This window comes from Hyperolius riggenbachi, chromosome 11, assembly GCF_040937935.1.
Source record: "Hyperolius riggenbachi isolate aHypRig1 chromosome 11, aHypRig1.pri, whole genome shotgun sequence".
Lineage (NCBI taxonomy): Eukaryota > Metazoa > Chordata > Amphibia > Anura > Hyperoliidae > Hyperolius > Hyperolius riggenbachi.
The window spans coordinates 221,927,805-221,942,965 of record NC_090656.1 but is presented as its reverse complement, the minus strand read 5'-3'; the positions used below and the strand labels follow the sequence as shown (position 1 = coordinate 221,942,965).

Below are 15,161 nucleotides of genomic sequence, written 5' to 3'. Positions count from 1 at the left end.
CCCCCCCTCCCTCGCCTGGGTCCCCCGTCCTCCGCTCCCCTCCAGCCTTAAATAGAAGCAGCCGCTATGTGTAAGAGGAACGGGCGGGGAGGACACTCACCTCTTCCCAGCGTGCGCTCCACTGACGTCACTTCCTGCAGCGTTGCAGGAAGTGACGTCAGTGGAGCGCACGCTGGAACGAGGAAGAGGTGAGTCCTTCCCGCCCGTTCCTCTTACACATAGCGGCTGCTTCTATTTAAGGCTGGAGGGGAGCGGAGGACGGGGGACCCAGGCGAGGGAGGGGGGGGGGGGTCGACCCCCCTCCCCGCCGCTGGCCCAATACCCCCGTCCTGCCAGCTACCCCTCCAGCTCGGCGGCCGGCTCCCCGCACCCACGGACGGGCGGGTGCCGCCCCTGGAAATTTGCCGCCTGAGGCAAAAGTTTCACCCCGCCTCATGAGCGGGCCGGCCCTGATTACACTGCTTCACTGCTCTGGTATGTGGGAAAAAAAGCTAGTGGGGGAAAGGTGTGTGTTTTTTTACCAACCACACGGGGGGAGTTGGATCCAAGGGGGGGTACCCATGCTAATTCTGTAGGGAGTCCCATGGGATGTTGCTGCATCCCAGCTCAAGCCGACAATGTTTTAACCAAAAACACCTCTCATCCTCTGGATGGGAAGGCAGTGTGCTGTCATTCTTTACTGCTTACAATGATGCACATTTGACGCTTTTAAGGGCCACATAAAATGGCAAGGAGGGCCGTATTCCGCCCGCGGGCCTTGTGTTTGACACCCGTGGCTTAAAATGAACCAGAGAGAAGCACCCTCATGTATTTTACCATATATATCAGTGGGAACATTAGAGAAAACACATACCCTGCTCTCTGTTTCATCCTTCACTGCTCGGCCTACTTGTTATCAGCCCTGATAAAATCCTTGACTTAGCATTCAGTCTGGCTTTGCTCAGGAATCATTATAGCTGAGTCATTATAGCAGAGCCAGAAGGGCTTGAAAAGACAGTCTGAGTATTTTCAAGCCCTTCTGGCTCTGCTATGATGACATCATGACAGGTATTTACTTATCTTCACCAGCGCTTTTTGGTAATAGTTGGAGGGTCCGCGACCGACAACGGAGGACAGCGAGGGAAGCATCATTAGGATCTAGAGGCTTCCCTCTTAGGCAAGTATGTTATTGTGTACTTGAGCTTTGGCTTTCGCACACTTTAACACCATAATACGCTAGGCATTTTCTTCTAAAAAAAAAAATGATTATAATATTACCCAATAGTCAGTAGATCAAAAGCTTGAAAATTCAGTTAAAGCGGACCTGAACTCAGAACGTTCTCTCTGCTCTAAAAGCAGCACCAGAAATGTGATGAAAAGTTACCCCCTCGGCTTATATGCGAGTCAGTGGAGAAAGGATGGTGGAGCAGGATTTGTTACTGGCAGAGGAGCGTAAGAATCTTGCACTAGGGATTCTGCTCTTGCCAGCTGGCTCCCTGCTGTGTCCCCGTGCCATCCATCCCCTGCAACATGGTGTGCCTAGTGCACTGCTCAAGACTACCTCTGTGTCCCCTGGCTTGTGGAGCATGCAATGATCAGGTGTGTGGCAATCGCTATGTCTCATATCTATGACGCAATCTAGTGGCATCGAGACACAGCTGTATCATCCTTAGGGCACATCTGGCTAAGGGGAGGGGGGCTGGCTTGTACTGGGGGCACATCTGGCTTCTGTGGAGAGGGCTATTCTGGGGAGGGGGCTTATACAGGGAGTGCAGAATTATTAGGCAAGTTGAATTTTTGAGGAATAATTTTATTATTGAACAACAACCATGTTCTCAATGAACCCAAAAAACTCATCAATATCAAAGCTGAATATTTTTGAAAGTAGTTTTTAGTTTGTTTTTAGTTTTAGCTATTTTAGGGGGATATCTGTGTGTGCAGGTGACTATTACTGAGCATAATTATTAGGCAACTTAACAAAAAACAAATATATACCCATTTTAATTATTTATTTTTACCAGTGAAACCAATATAACATCTCAACATTCACAAATATACATTTCTGACATTCAAAAACAAAACAAAAACAAATCAGTGACCAATATAGCCACCTTTCTTTGCAAGGACACTCAAAAGCCTGCCATCCATTGATTCTGTCAGTGTTTTGATCTGTCCGCCATCAACATTGCATGCAGCAGCAACCACAGCCTCCCAGACACTGTTCAGAAAGGTGTACGGTTTTCCCTCCTTGTAAATCTCACATTTTATGATGGACCACAGGTTCTCAATGGGGTACAGATCAGGTGATCAAGGAGGCCATGTCATTAGTTTTTCTTCTTTTATACCCTTTCTTGCCAGTCACGCTGTGGAATACTTGGATGCGTGTGATGGAGCATTGTCCTGCATGAAAATCATGTTTTTCTTCAAGGATGCAGACTTCTTCCTGTACCACTGCTTGAAGAAGGCGTCTTCCAGAAACTAGCAGTAGGACTGGGAGTTGAGCTTGACTCCATCCTCAACCCGAAAAGGCCCCACAAGCTCATCTTTGATGATACCAGCCCAAACCAGTATTCCACCTCCACCTTGCTGGCGTCTGAGTCGGACTGGAGCTCTCTGCCCTTTACCAATCCAGCCACGGGCCCATCCATCTGGCCCATCAAGACTCGCTCTCATTTCATCAGTCCATAAAACCTTAGAAAAATCAGTCTTGAGATTTCTTGGCCCAGTCTTGACGTTTCAGCTTGTGTGTCTTGTTCAGTGGTGGTCGTCTTTCAGCCTTTCTTACCTTGGCCATGTCTCTGAGTATTTTGGGCACTCCAGTGATGTTGCAGCTCTGAAATATGGCCAAACTGGTGGCAAGTGGCATCTTGGCAGCTGCACGCTTGACTTTTCTCAGTTCATGGGCAGTTATTTTGCGCCTTGGTTTTTCCACACGCTTCTTGCGACCCTGTTGACTATTTTGGATGAAACGCTTGATTGTTCGATGATCACGCTTCAGAAGCTTTGCAATTTTAAGAGTGCTGCATCCCTCTGCAAGATATCTCACTATTTGTGACTTTTCTGAGCCTGTCAAGTCCTTCTTTTGACCCATTTTGCCAAAGGAAAGGAAGTTGCCTAATAATTATGCACACCTGATATAGGGTGTTGATGTCATTAGACCACACCCCTTCTCATTACAGAGACGCACGTCACCTAATATGCTTAATTGGTAGTAGGCTTTCGAGCCTATACAGCTTGGAGTAAGACAACATGCATAAAGAGGATGATGTGGTCAAAATACTCATTTGCCTAATAATTCTGCACTCCCTGTACGTGATTCAATCACTTTTTCCTGGTTTCTGAGGGAAAAGTGAGTACCTCGGCTTATACGCTGTTCAGCTTATATGCATCGAGTATATACAGCAATAACCTTTAAAGAAAAACATTTCTTTGTTACAGCTGATAGAAATCCTGCGGTAAATCTGCAGTGTGTCTACTTCCTGCTTTCATGGAAGCAGAGAAAGGGTTAACATCCCATGTTTACAAATTAGCTGCTCAGCCATGACAGAGGAGATTCCTGAGCTGACACTTCTTTCCTGTGCAAGAGTCCAGGTAACTTTAATTACATTTTTTTCAGAACAAATAAGAATAATAATAAAAATGACATTTGACTTTATGATACAATTGATAATTTTTATAGAATAAATGAGCATTTATATATGAATAAATTGAACATTTTAGATGAATCGCCTATGGCCACCATAACACAGGTAAGTGTTTACGCACCTCTATAAGTTTGGTCAGCGTGCTGAAGAACCAGTGTTTGCTGTACACGGTGCTCCCGATAGAGTCCCCAGGTAGCTCTTCCTCGTCATCGCTGGTTGGAGGGGAGGGGTTTCGATCCATGTGGCATGAATTTTCGACGCGTTTAGGACTGGGATTCGTGTTGTCCTTTTCTGTAGAGAAATAAAGTACACAATACTTGAAAAAAAAAAAAAAACAACAACTACTAATTATAGGAACCAATACTAATACCAAGGAACCAATATCTGTGCTGCACAACTGCAGGAGGCCATTAAAACCTGGAGGGCCATTTCACACTGACACTGGTGCGGTGCATTGCGGCAAATTGCCGCACTGCTACTGCAGCCTAATGAAAGACTATGGGGAAGTTTATACTTGTCACGTTGCGGTACGCTGTCCCGGAAAGGCCCAAATTAACGCTAGGGCATACCTACGTTATCGCACGTCTCCTGCGATTGCAAAAAAAACCGTTTCCCCACATGCGTGTCGCGAAGTCAACCTCTTAAAAAAGCCTGCGTTGCCATAGGCCAGGGGTCAGGAACCTTTTCGGCTGAGAGAGCCATAAACGCCACATATTTTAAAATGTAATTACGTGAGAGCCATACAATATGTTTCAAACTCGCATTCGCAGCAGAGGGCTCACGTCCCTGTTGCCATGGTGATGTGTACACAGTTGATCCTCCGGGCAGCGGAAGTGTCAGACATGTCTTCAGCTTTTCTTGGGTTTCAGCAACATCAGCAATTTCCCCGAGAGCCAGACAGAAGAAATACCGACTAACAGCTTGTACAATTAGCTAGCTGACTTGGGGGTTGATTCACTTTGTAGGACAAGACCCCCACATGTTGACCCAATAAGCTGCCTGTCAAGTGACAGACAGCCTGATGGGCCAATCAAACTGTGGGGATCTCGTCCTACAAAGACCTGACAGGGTCCAGAGTGGGACAATTGGAGCAGCCGCTAGTTTTGGGGGAGCGCGAGTAAGTTAGTAGTGCATGCTACAGCAGTAGCGTGCCTACTTTAAAAATGTTACTTGCGCTGCCACACTAAGATGAGCTGCTTGAGCAGTGTAGCTTAGTGAATCAACCCCTACTGATTAGTATGTGAGCCAGATGTAGCCATCAAATCTGGCTCCCGAGCCATAGGTTCCCTACCCCTGCCATTGACTAACATGACTTCCAGGCCGGCGCAGGCTTTTTAAAGAAGTTGACGTGGCGGCGCGCATTCAGGGAAGCATATTTTTACAATACGCTTCCATGCACTTCCACATACCCGAATCAGGAAGTGACTGCAAGCGCGCATCACTTCCTGCTTGGCCGAATGCCAGACAGGGAACACCGTGTACTAACGCAGTGTTCCCTGAAAGCCTGTTTTTGGGGGTGGGATACAGTGGGCGCGGTGCACCACATCGCTAACACCAATACACAGTGTGAAGCCAGCCTTACAGTTTTTTGGGAACATGATTATTATCGGTTTGCCATGTTGATTTAAAATGAACCTGAGTCAAAACTGACCCACCCGCTGATGGTTAAAGGACACCTGAAGTGAGAGAGATATGGAGGCTGCCATATTTATTTCCTTTTAAGCAATACCAGTTGCCTGGCGGTCCTACTAATCCTCTGCCCCTAATGCTTTTAGTTGCCACCATATACCTCTCACTTCCGGTGTCCATTAAACAGTCCAGTAATGTGGATAACGCCACAAAAATGCCCAGCCCACAAATAGTTACTCCGATATCTGATCTGTTTATGATTAAACTCATTACATCCTGTGTTTCTCATGACATTTCGAGCTGGCAGAGTAATCTCTGTATATAAAAAACAACACAAAATCCTGCAACAATAAGACAAACACAAAGTACAAGTAGCAATAATACAGAACAATACAGAGATAAGACACCCCCTCTAACACTCCCAGATCCGTATATTAAGGGGATTTCAAGAAATCAGACGTATCAGAGAAACAAACTGATCAACGGCTCTTGTTTTCTGTGTGGTTTAGCTGCTGGTCCAGGTAAGTTACTATGCAGGTAAAATTCCATGTACGGTACGTTTGCTATGGATATTTAGTACCACGGTGCAAATGGCTAACGGCGTCCAACGAAAGATCAGGAGCGAGATGCGACGGGAGTTTGCATGAGCGCCCGTCAGTAAACAGAGCCGGCCGCAGTGATCAGCCTGCCAGCCCACGGTTGCAGTGATCAGCCTGCCAGCCCACGGTCGCAATGATCAGCCTGCCAGCCCACGGTCGCAATGATCAGCCTGCCAGCCCACGGTCGCAATAATCAGCCTGCCAGCCCACGGTCGCAATGATCAGCCTGCCAGCCCATGGTCGCAGTGATAAGCCTGCTAGCCTGCAATTATTTTTCAAAAGGACCTTGTAGTTTTTAAGAAAATCAAATAAAAAAAAATATATTTTTTTAAAACTGGTAAAATTACATTTTTTTGTGGTACACTGAGGGCATAGGGAAACAGAGGTGACACAGTGGGGCTACAGAGGGGGTCACTAAAGGCACAGGAGAACAGAAGTGACACAGTGTGGGGACTCTGAAGGCACAGGGGAACAGAGGTGGACACTGGTGGCACGGGGGGGAGGGCTAAAGGAGGTACAGGGGACAGAGATAGCACAGTGTTTCGACTTATGGACAGATTCAGGTTACGAACAATTCTACAGTCCCTATCTCATTTGTTAACTGGGGAATACCTGTAGTCAGGGCCGGATTTACCATAAGGCACTGTAGGCACATGCCTACAGGCGCCTTATGATGAAAAGGTGGCTCCCTCCCCTCCCTGAGTGTCTTCCTCCTTCTCTATAACTAGTCGTGATGAGAGTGTAAATGAGAGGTTATTTACCCTGCTCTCCGCATTCCTCTGACGAGATCTCCCTTCAGTCAGGGGCACCTCTAGCTACTTAATGCTGAGGTTCCTCTAGCTACCTAATACTTCGGGGCACCTCTAGCTACTTAATATTGAGGGTACTTCTGGCTTCCTAATACTAAGGGGCACCTGTAGCTACCTACACTGGGCAGGCGTAGTAAGGGAGAAGTCACAGCTGGGCCAGGCAGCACACTTGCGGTGCAGTTTGGTGAGGGTTTGTTGGTCCATGGAGGGCGGAGTCTAAGGTGCCAGGACATCTGTGCCTATAAGCTCCTGTGATGTAAATCCGGGCCTGCCTGTAGTCACAAGTCTATTAGCAATGTAGTATAAGGGCCAACAGGCGAACACTATGAACAGATTGTGTAGGGAAGCTCTCATACCACATAAGAGTGGTAAAATTAGCCAATCAAGATTGGATAGGTGTATGTACCCTAACACTACTCAGCCACAATACACCGTAATCATGTGTTTGAAGCCTCTTTGGTATATATTTCCAGGAGGTATCAATTTAGTCCTTTGTATAAATATGAAACAAAAAAGATACATACAAGGTTAATGACACCACCTCACGTTGATAAATCTCCTCAAGACGCGGCAATCTCTGGCCCCTTGAGGACCACAAACCTTTTTTAATTATTTTTTTTATTATAAAAAACTAGCTGTGATCACTGGGATTGGCTCCCAGTGATCACATGGTCAGGAGCCTATGAAATGGGCTCCTGACCGAGATGTGTAGCTCTGCTGTCAGCGTGACAGCAGAGTGAGCAGGCTGCAGCGTCGCAGTTTTGGTGGTAATGGCAGAAGCACAGGAACGTGGTCATTGATATCTACGTCCTGGAAGGAATAAGCGGCCACAAACAGGGCAAAGGTTTCAACTATGGCCGCCCGGAAGAGGTGAAATAAAGGGAACCAAGCATCACTTTTTTTTCCTGATTTCTAAAAGCTATAGGAACCGCCATGTTCCCCCCTTCCCTTCTAGCTGCCCATTATTTATCCAGGAGAAGGTGTGAAGATAGCATCTGTGACTTCTGTGAACTCTTTTAAGCACAGTGTTTTAGCTACTCCCCCCTCCCCCACAGAAATGTTTTTGTTTTCTCTTGCTAATGTGTGCAATAAAATAAGTACATCAGTCCTCATCAGCCTAAAGCTTCTGAGGTCGGGCAGGCCTTGGAAGTAGGCTAATAAAACCCTCTGGAAAACTTTTAAATGTAAAAAGAAGAGGTGATTTTTTTTTTTTTTTTACTAAGGGGCCACATTGTTGGCATGCATATTAAATGTGCTATTGTGAGATGCCCTGGGGGGCTAAAAATGCTGCTTGGTTAACTGTAAATAATCAAATAAAATAGAAAAAACCAAGAGCCCAATATGGTGTAGTATGTTAAGGACAATTGGTAAATGGTTTAGTGAGAGAATTTATACTCACAAACATGGGTTATCATTCAGGCAACCACTCAATAGGCAGGTGAGGAGATTAGACCTGTCCTCACTCAGGATTAAGAAGTCGCTCTCTGTAGTAAAGAAACAAGAAAGGGGGTAGCACTCCCCTCCACCAGAGGCAAGTCCACCACTTCCTCCAAGCAATTTTTAAAAATGTTATTGACTTTTATCCTGCTTGCGCCTCTGTTCTACATACAAATGTAAAAAAATCAAAAAACACTGTAAAACAAAAAGGTGCTTTTGACTAGTGAAAGCAAGACTTGAGGTGCAAGTCTTGCTTTCACTGGCCAAAAAGGCACTTTTTTGTGGTTTTATTGGCCAGTTTAAAGGGAATCTGAAGTGAAAATAAACTTATGATATAATGATTTGTATGTGTAGTACAGCTAAGAAATAGAACATTAGCAGCACAGATATGAGTCTCAAATTGTTTCCAGTTGTAATGATCTGCTCTGCTGTCTGCACAGGCAGACAGCTTTTGACCATTTTTTAGGTCTGAGTGCTGCAGGTCTCTGGAAAAGAGACCTGTCTTCACTCTACAAGTTTTAGAGTTGCTCTGCTGGTGAGGAATTTGCATCCACTTGTCATGCAAATTGCTTAGCTGCTTCCTTTGATGGTTTGCAGTATAAATGCCATTTCCTCCCAGAATTTCCTGCTGGTCATGATGGTTTGTTCCTGCCAACTTGCCTGGAGTCTCAGCCCTCTGCTCATTGTTGGCTATTTTTGCTAGCTTAGAGTAGATACCCTTTGGAAGTGCGCCTTGCACTCCTACTTAGTGCAGTCAGCTTTGTGTTATTATTTGTGCTGCCTATTCTGTCTTGTCCTTGCGATTGTGCTGTCGCCAGCGGTTGGCGATTGTGAGTCGTTCTGTCTTTCCGTTGTGATTGTTCTGTCGCCAGCGGCGGCCGACAGGAAATCGCACTGTATGTTTAGCTCGCACCCTAGCGTTAGAGGCGGTGGATCTCTCTGTATTTAGTCTTAAAGTTTAACCTCAGCTGCGGTTGCTGCTGGTTACTCCTGTCTGTCTTGTTGTACGGATCGCACTCGCTCTTGCGGAAGAGCAGTGGATTCTTTCAGTCCTGTTCCTGTGTACGGATCGCACTCGCTCTTGCGGAAGAGCAGTGGATTCTTTCAGTCCTGTTCCTGTGTACGGATCGCACTCGCTCTTGCGGAACAGCAGTGGATTCTTTCAGTCCTGTTCCTGTGTACGGATCGCACTCGCTCTTGCGGAAGAGCAGTGGATTCTTTCAGTCCTGTTCCTGTGTACGGATCGCACTCGCTCTTGCGGAACAGCAGTGGATTCTTTCAGTCCTGTTCCTGTGTACGGATCGCACTCGCTCTTGCGGAAGAGCAGTGGATTCTTTCAGTCCTGTTCCTGTGTACGGATCGCACTCACTCTTGCGGAAGAGCAGTGGATTCTTTCAGTCCTGTTCCTGTGTACGGATCGCACTCGCTCTTGCGGAACAGCAGTGGAATCTTTCAGTCCTGTTCCTGTGTACGGATCGCACTCGCTCTTGCGGAACAGCAGTGGATTCTTTCAGTCCTGTTCCTGTGTATGGATCGCACTCGCTCTTGCGGAACAGCAGTGGATCCTATTTGACTTGTTCCTGTTGTCTGTTTGTCTGGAGTAAACGCTTGCTGTTGCCTGAGGTAAGGCAACCGATTAGCAAGCGTTTCTGTTATTTGTTTGTTTGTGCTTCTGGGTTAATTTGTTAGTTAGAGTTGGCGTGTTTTGCCTCTGTTGCGCTTCTCGTGCGGAGACCACGCCCTTAACGTGTTTTGTCGCTGTTGTGCTTTTCGCACGGTGACCGCGTTTAAATAGCGCGTTTGTTATTTTCTTTGGCGTTCTGATTATTATTGTTTGCTGTGTCTTTCCTACTACGTCTATGCTCTGTCTTTGCTCAGTCTTGTGTCGCTGTTAGCGATCGCCATCTCTTGCGATTACTTTCCTTCTTGGTCTTTCTGTTGCATGTTTGCCGTCGCCGGGTGGCGACTAGATTGGTGGACATACATACATTGTGTCTCTGCGCTCACTCTCTTTCACCAGGGGCAATCTTGCCCTGTATTGCTTCCCTCGTACAATTCCTATCTGGCGTCTGTGGCAGCGCCGACGGTTTATTCCTTTGCACTCCACAGCTCCATCTGCTGGTGGGAATTCCCCTCTACAGGTGTATTGCACCACAGCTGGGTTCTGTTATTCAGGCGTTTGTGGAGGATTTCCGCAGTGTCTTGTGCGCTGACCACGGAGATATTAAACAATCGTTACAACAGTACAGGAAGGGTTAAGAAACATCAATTGTTATCTATGCAAAAGAGCTTCTCTGAGCTCTCCGACCCAAGTTGGGTCGGAGACAGTCCTATTTTCTGAAGTACTTATGCAGCAAAGAAACAGTGAAAGACTTCAGATAAAATTTTACCGCAGCACAGTTCAAAGGCCATTAGCTCTGCTCTGTTTTATAGTTTAAAATGCAGAGTGTAGTTTGAAAAATGCAAATATGACAGAATGATACAATGTTATAAAAAATAAAAAAAGCAATATAACCGAAAACAAAAATGAGACTCTTTTCTTTGCTACTAATGTTCTATTAATTATCCGCACTACACATGCAATTCATTATATCATAAGATTTTTTTTTTTTGTGCTTCAGTGTCACTTTAAGCAGGAAATGCCAGTGAAACCCGTTGCCCTACTTTGTGCAATAAACTCAATCAAGATATATTTTCTGCATTAAAATTAATTGTTTTGAACTATTCAGACGAACTTCCTGTCAGCAGTTTAAGATGAAGGCTGTATTCTGTACTTTGATACTGAGCATGATTCTACATCCTGCTGAAAACCAACGCTACAACCGACACTACGACCAAGAATACCAACATCAAGAAGACGAAGGTAAGATCTGCATCAAGAACAAACGCTAAACAGGCCTTAAAGCGGTATTGTCACCATAAAAATCAAATTTCAACAGCAACTGGTCTGACTGTATTAAGTGATAAAGATGCTAATCCTGCATTCAAAACTTTTTCTGCTGTTATGGTTTGGAGTTATCACGTACTTTAGGAGCACAGGCCTTAGTGCCAAACAGTGCCAAAAAGTTGAATGCTGGGAGTTCTTTTTATCTATAATATATTCCTCCTCTTCCATTTATTTCCCTGCCTAGCTGATCACTTCTGTTTACAAGCAAGGCTGAGGTGACTCAGTGATTGGATGTGTAAATAAAAAAAAGACTCTGGGAGGAGGGCAGCTAATGAATACACAATGAGCAAGAGAAGGGGGGGGGGGGGGGGGCAAGAGTCAGGGAGGATATGATGTCAGCATTAGCTTGGCAAGATGGCCACTGCCTAGAATAGGATTTTCTGCTTTTCCTTTATAAAATTCACAGGAATCATTACGTGGATAGCACAATACATCTGTTATGTAAGTAGAAGTAGTATTTATCTACTTATATGTGTTTTTTATTACTAGGTTAGCATGGGTGTCGCTTGTTCTTCATGCTGGATACACACGTTGCGTTTCCACGTTCGATGCGCGTCGATTCAATTATTTCCGAGCATTTCCGAGCGCATTTCGATTATTTTTAGGTCGAATGCCATGTTTTTCGCTTCAGTGTCTCTTTAAAGAGGGACTTTAACGAAAAGGGGAAAGAAAGAACTTTATACAAAGTGAGAAGTTAAAAAATAGAAGAGAAATCAATAAATTATTGATATTTGCCATGTAATTGTTCACATTTGATCCACAAGCAGCCTGGAGGTCATCATCTTTACTGCAGGCAGACAAGAAAAAACTAGACAGCACCAACTGCCATTATCTATAACCACACCCCCTAACAATGCGAGAGGCTAAAAAGTTGTTTTTTTTTTAAATAGATATACTGTAAGATCGCGGAAAAGCCACCGCATGTGCTACTAAGGAGGCGGCTGACTCCGTGTCCAGTGCAGCGGTTTGCACGCGGAAGCGTGTGTCTGGTGACAGGGCAGAACGCGGAAAAACCGCCGCATGCACCAACAGTAAGGCGGCTGGTTCCGCGTCCAGCGCGGCGGTGTGCACGCGGAAGCGTGTGTCTGGTGGCAGGGTAGAACGCGGAAAAGCCGCCGCATGCAACAACAGTAAGGCGGCTGGTTCCGCGTCCAGCGCGGCGGTTTGCACATTCTGTTAGTGCACATAGGCTTAGAAATACACGCGCGCGCGCGCGCTGAGAGGCAGAATTATTATACTAAGCAGGAAGAGTCAGCTGACTCCAGAGCAGGATACTATTGGTTGAGCAATTAGGGGTGGTGCTGGTCAGCACTACTCCATATATAGTTCCTGCTGGTACCTTGCAAGTTGTCTGCCGTTGCGATCACTACGTGGAAGCACTCAGACCTAGTCAGATCCTCAGTGTGTTTGAACCAGGTGGACCTTAGAATTCACACTTAGCCAGATTATTTGAATTGTTATTCTGTTTATACTTCAGACTAGTTCCAGGGTGCTGAGACCACGGACCTCGCACCCAGATTAGGGAACTGTACTATCATTTGTGTTATACTTCAGACTAGTTCCAGGGTGCTGAGACCATGGACCTCGCACCCAGACTAGGCATTGTTTGATATCTGTTATGACTTACTGCTTTCCTGACTATCCTGACTATCCCTCTGATCTCTGATTCGGTACCTCGCATATCTGATATTCCGTTGCCAGACCCTGCTTGCCTTGGATACCGAATCAGTCTTCTGTCTTTGTACTTTATCTGTCAGTGTGTTGCCGACCAGGCGAGCCCGACCTCGAGAGCTATCTCTCCTGTTAAGAGATAGTCTCCAGACCAGATAGTGACATCCACCTTCAGGTGTCACTCACTCTCTGGCCTTCCCTATCTTCAGCCTGACTCCACCCCTTGAGGAGTCTCAGGCTGCTGGAAGGTTCCTGTGCTCTCAGAGCAGTGTCTCCTTACTGTCTATTATCACCTGCTCAGCAGGTGCATTACTCAAAGTACCACTGTTACACCAAACACTCACATACCTACAGGTGTCCAGAGGTTAGCAATATATCTGCATTATCGGTGATTCTGCAGATCATCAATAATCAGGTATATATCTGCATTCTTGGTGATACTGCAGATCACCAATAATCAGATTCTCTCTGCGTGCTGACACCGATCGTTACATATACATATGCACATAGGGAGATACTGGTTGCTGGGCAGTTGGAAACAGCCATTATTTCCCACAATGCAACAAGGCTTCCACAGTGTGTTGTCAGGGCCATGGTGGGAGGGGTTTCACCACAATATCAGCAAGACAGACTCCCCTGATGATCTGTTAGAGAAAAGGTAAAGATTGCTCGTGGGAAAAGGGAGTATCAGCTACTGACTGGGATGAAGTTCAATCCTTGGTTACAGTTCTTCTTGCCATATATTTGACAATTTTGCAATTTTTGGGGGGGAGTTGGGCAATTTTTTTTGGGTGGGTGGGGGGGGGGGGGGGGGGGAGCAGGAAACGGGGGATGAGGTGGTGTCACAAGGCCGATTCCCGAAATATTTCATACTGAAATGATCAGGAATAAGGCTTGCGGTGTATGGGCAGCCAACATATGTGTCTTATCACATTCAATCACAGAGAGATGTCTTTTGATCGATTAAACATTTTATTTGGGTATTTTTGGGAGAGTGGGATGTAAACAGTATTTTTTTTCTGTAAAGATGTGTCGATTAAGGCCCCGTTCACACTGCACGCGTTTCCAGCCGCGTTTTGGAAACGCGGGCAGGTGGCCGACACGCACGACATCAGACATTGCATAGAGTGCAATGTCTGATGTTCACACTGCATGCGTTCCGGACCTGTGCGGTCCGGAAACGCATGCTGCACGCATTTTTTGTAAAAACGCATGGCTGTCCCATTCACTTTTCAGTGATGGGATCAGCCACGCAACGCATACGAACGCAGATGGCGTGCGTTCGTACGCGTTGCGGTCCGCATGCGTTGCGGTCTGCGTTCTGCAGTCTGAACGGGGCCTTAAATTTGTTTTACATTTAGTTGTAGTTTTACTTTTGACTCATGAGTTTGTTTACATGACGTCACTCTAAGCGTAACATAAACGCTTAGAGGGACTCAAGAGCCAGAAAAAGCGAAGCTTGCGATAGAAGCTGTCGCTTTTTCTGCGGGGGAGAGGAATCAGTGATCGGGCACCATAGCCCGATTCATTGATTCCTGGGCTAACGATCCGCAGCCGGGAGCGCGCGGACGTGCACATGGGCTCCTGGATGTAGCTAGTACGTCCAGGAGGCGAAAGTGGTTAACGATGAACGCAAAACTGAAAGAAAAAAATGCATCTTTATTTCCAAATAAAATATTGGCGCCAGACATTGTGATAGGGACATATAAACGGTGTAAGAACCGGTACAAATCGGCAAATAAATTACGTGGATTTCAATGATGGTAGAATGCGTTATTTAAAAACTATAATGGCTGAAAACTGAAAAATAAGGATTTTTTTTCTTATTTTCCAATTAACCTCCCTGGTGGTCAATTAAAACCGCCAGGGGGCAGTGCAGCACTATATATATATATATTTTTTAAATCATGTAGCTAGGGAGTCAAAGGGAGTCCCGATCCACCCCTCAGTGCTGCCTGACACTGATTGGCCAGGCAGCGCATGGGGTCTGGGGGAGGGTGGCGCGGCGGGTAGCGGCGAATCGTCGCGGAGCGGCAGCCATCGGGAAGTACACGCAGCTAGCAAAGTGCTAGCTGCGTGTACCAAAAAAATAATTATGCAAATCGGCCCAGCAGGGCCTGAGAAATCCTCCTGCGTGGCTTACCGCCAGGGAGGTTAAAGAACATTTAGAATAAAATAATTAAGGGCATAATGTACCACACAAAGAAAGCCTAATTAGTGACAAAAAAAACAACAAGATAAAGTTAATTTCATTGTGATAAGTAGAGATAAAGTTATTGCCAAATGAATGGGAGGAGAGCTGAAAGGTGAAAATTGCTCGGAGGCTGAATGGGTAAAACCCCTCAGTTGTAAAGTGTACTCACCAGTAAATAGTAATAGCATAGTAAACATTATCACAAGTACTCCTTGACAAATATGTATTTAATTGTAGTAAATGATAATTGGT

The 15,161-nt window shown here is 45.8% G+C and overlaps 1 protein-coding gene across 3 annotated transcripts in view; it reads right to left on the bottom strand.

Annotated features, from left to right (window-relative positions):
- SAAL1 (serum amyloid A like 1) overlaps positions 1 to 15,161 on the bottom strand; it is a 227,095-nt gene that overhangs the window by 53,062 nt on the left and 158,872 nt on the right. For 2 of the 3 annotated variants that reach the window (XM_068260992.1, XM_068260993.1), the window contains exon 2: positions 3,745 to 3,914. In XM_068260992.1, the coding sequence (XP_068117093.1) occupies positions 3,745 to 3,914 (170 nt within the window). Of the gene's footprint in view, positions 1 to 3,744; positions 3,915 to 13,063; positions 13,087 to 15,161 lie in introns of those variants that run through there. The other variant, XM_068260994.1, reaches the window with a different exon arrangement.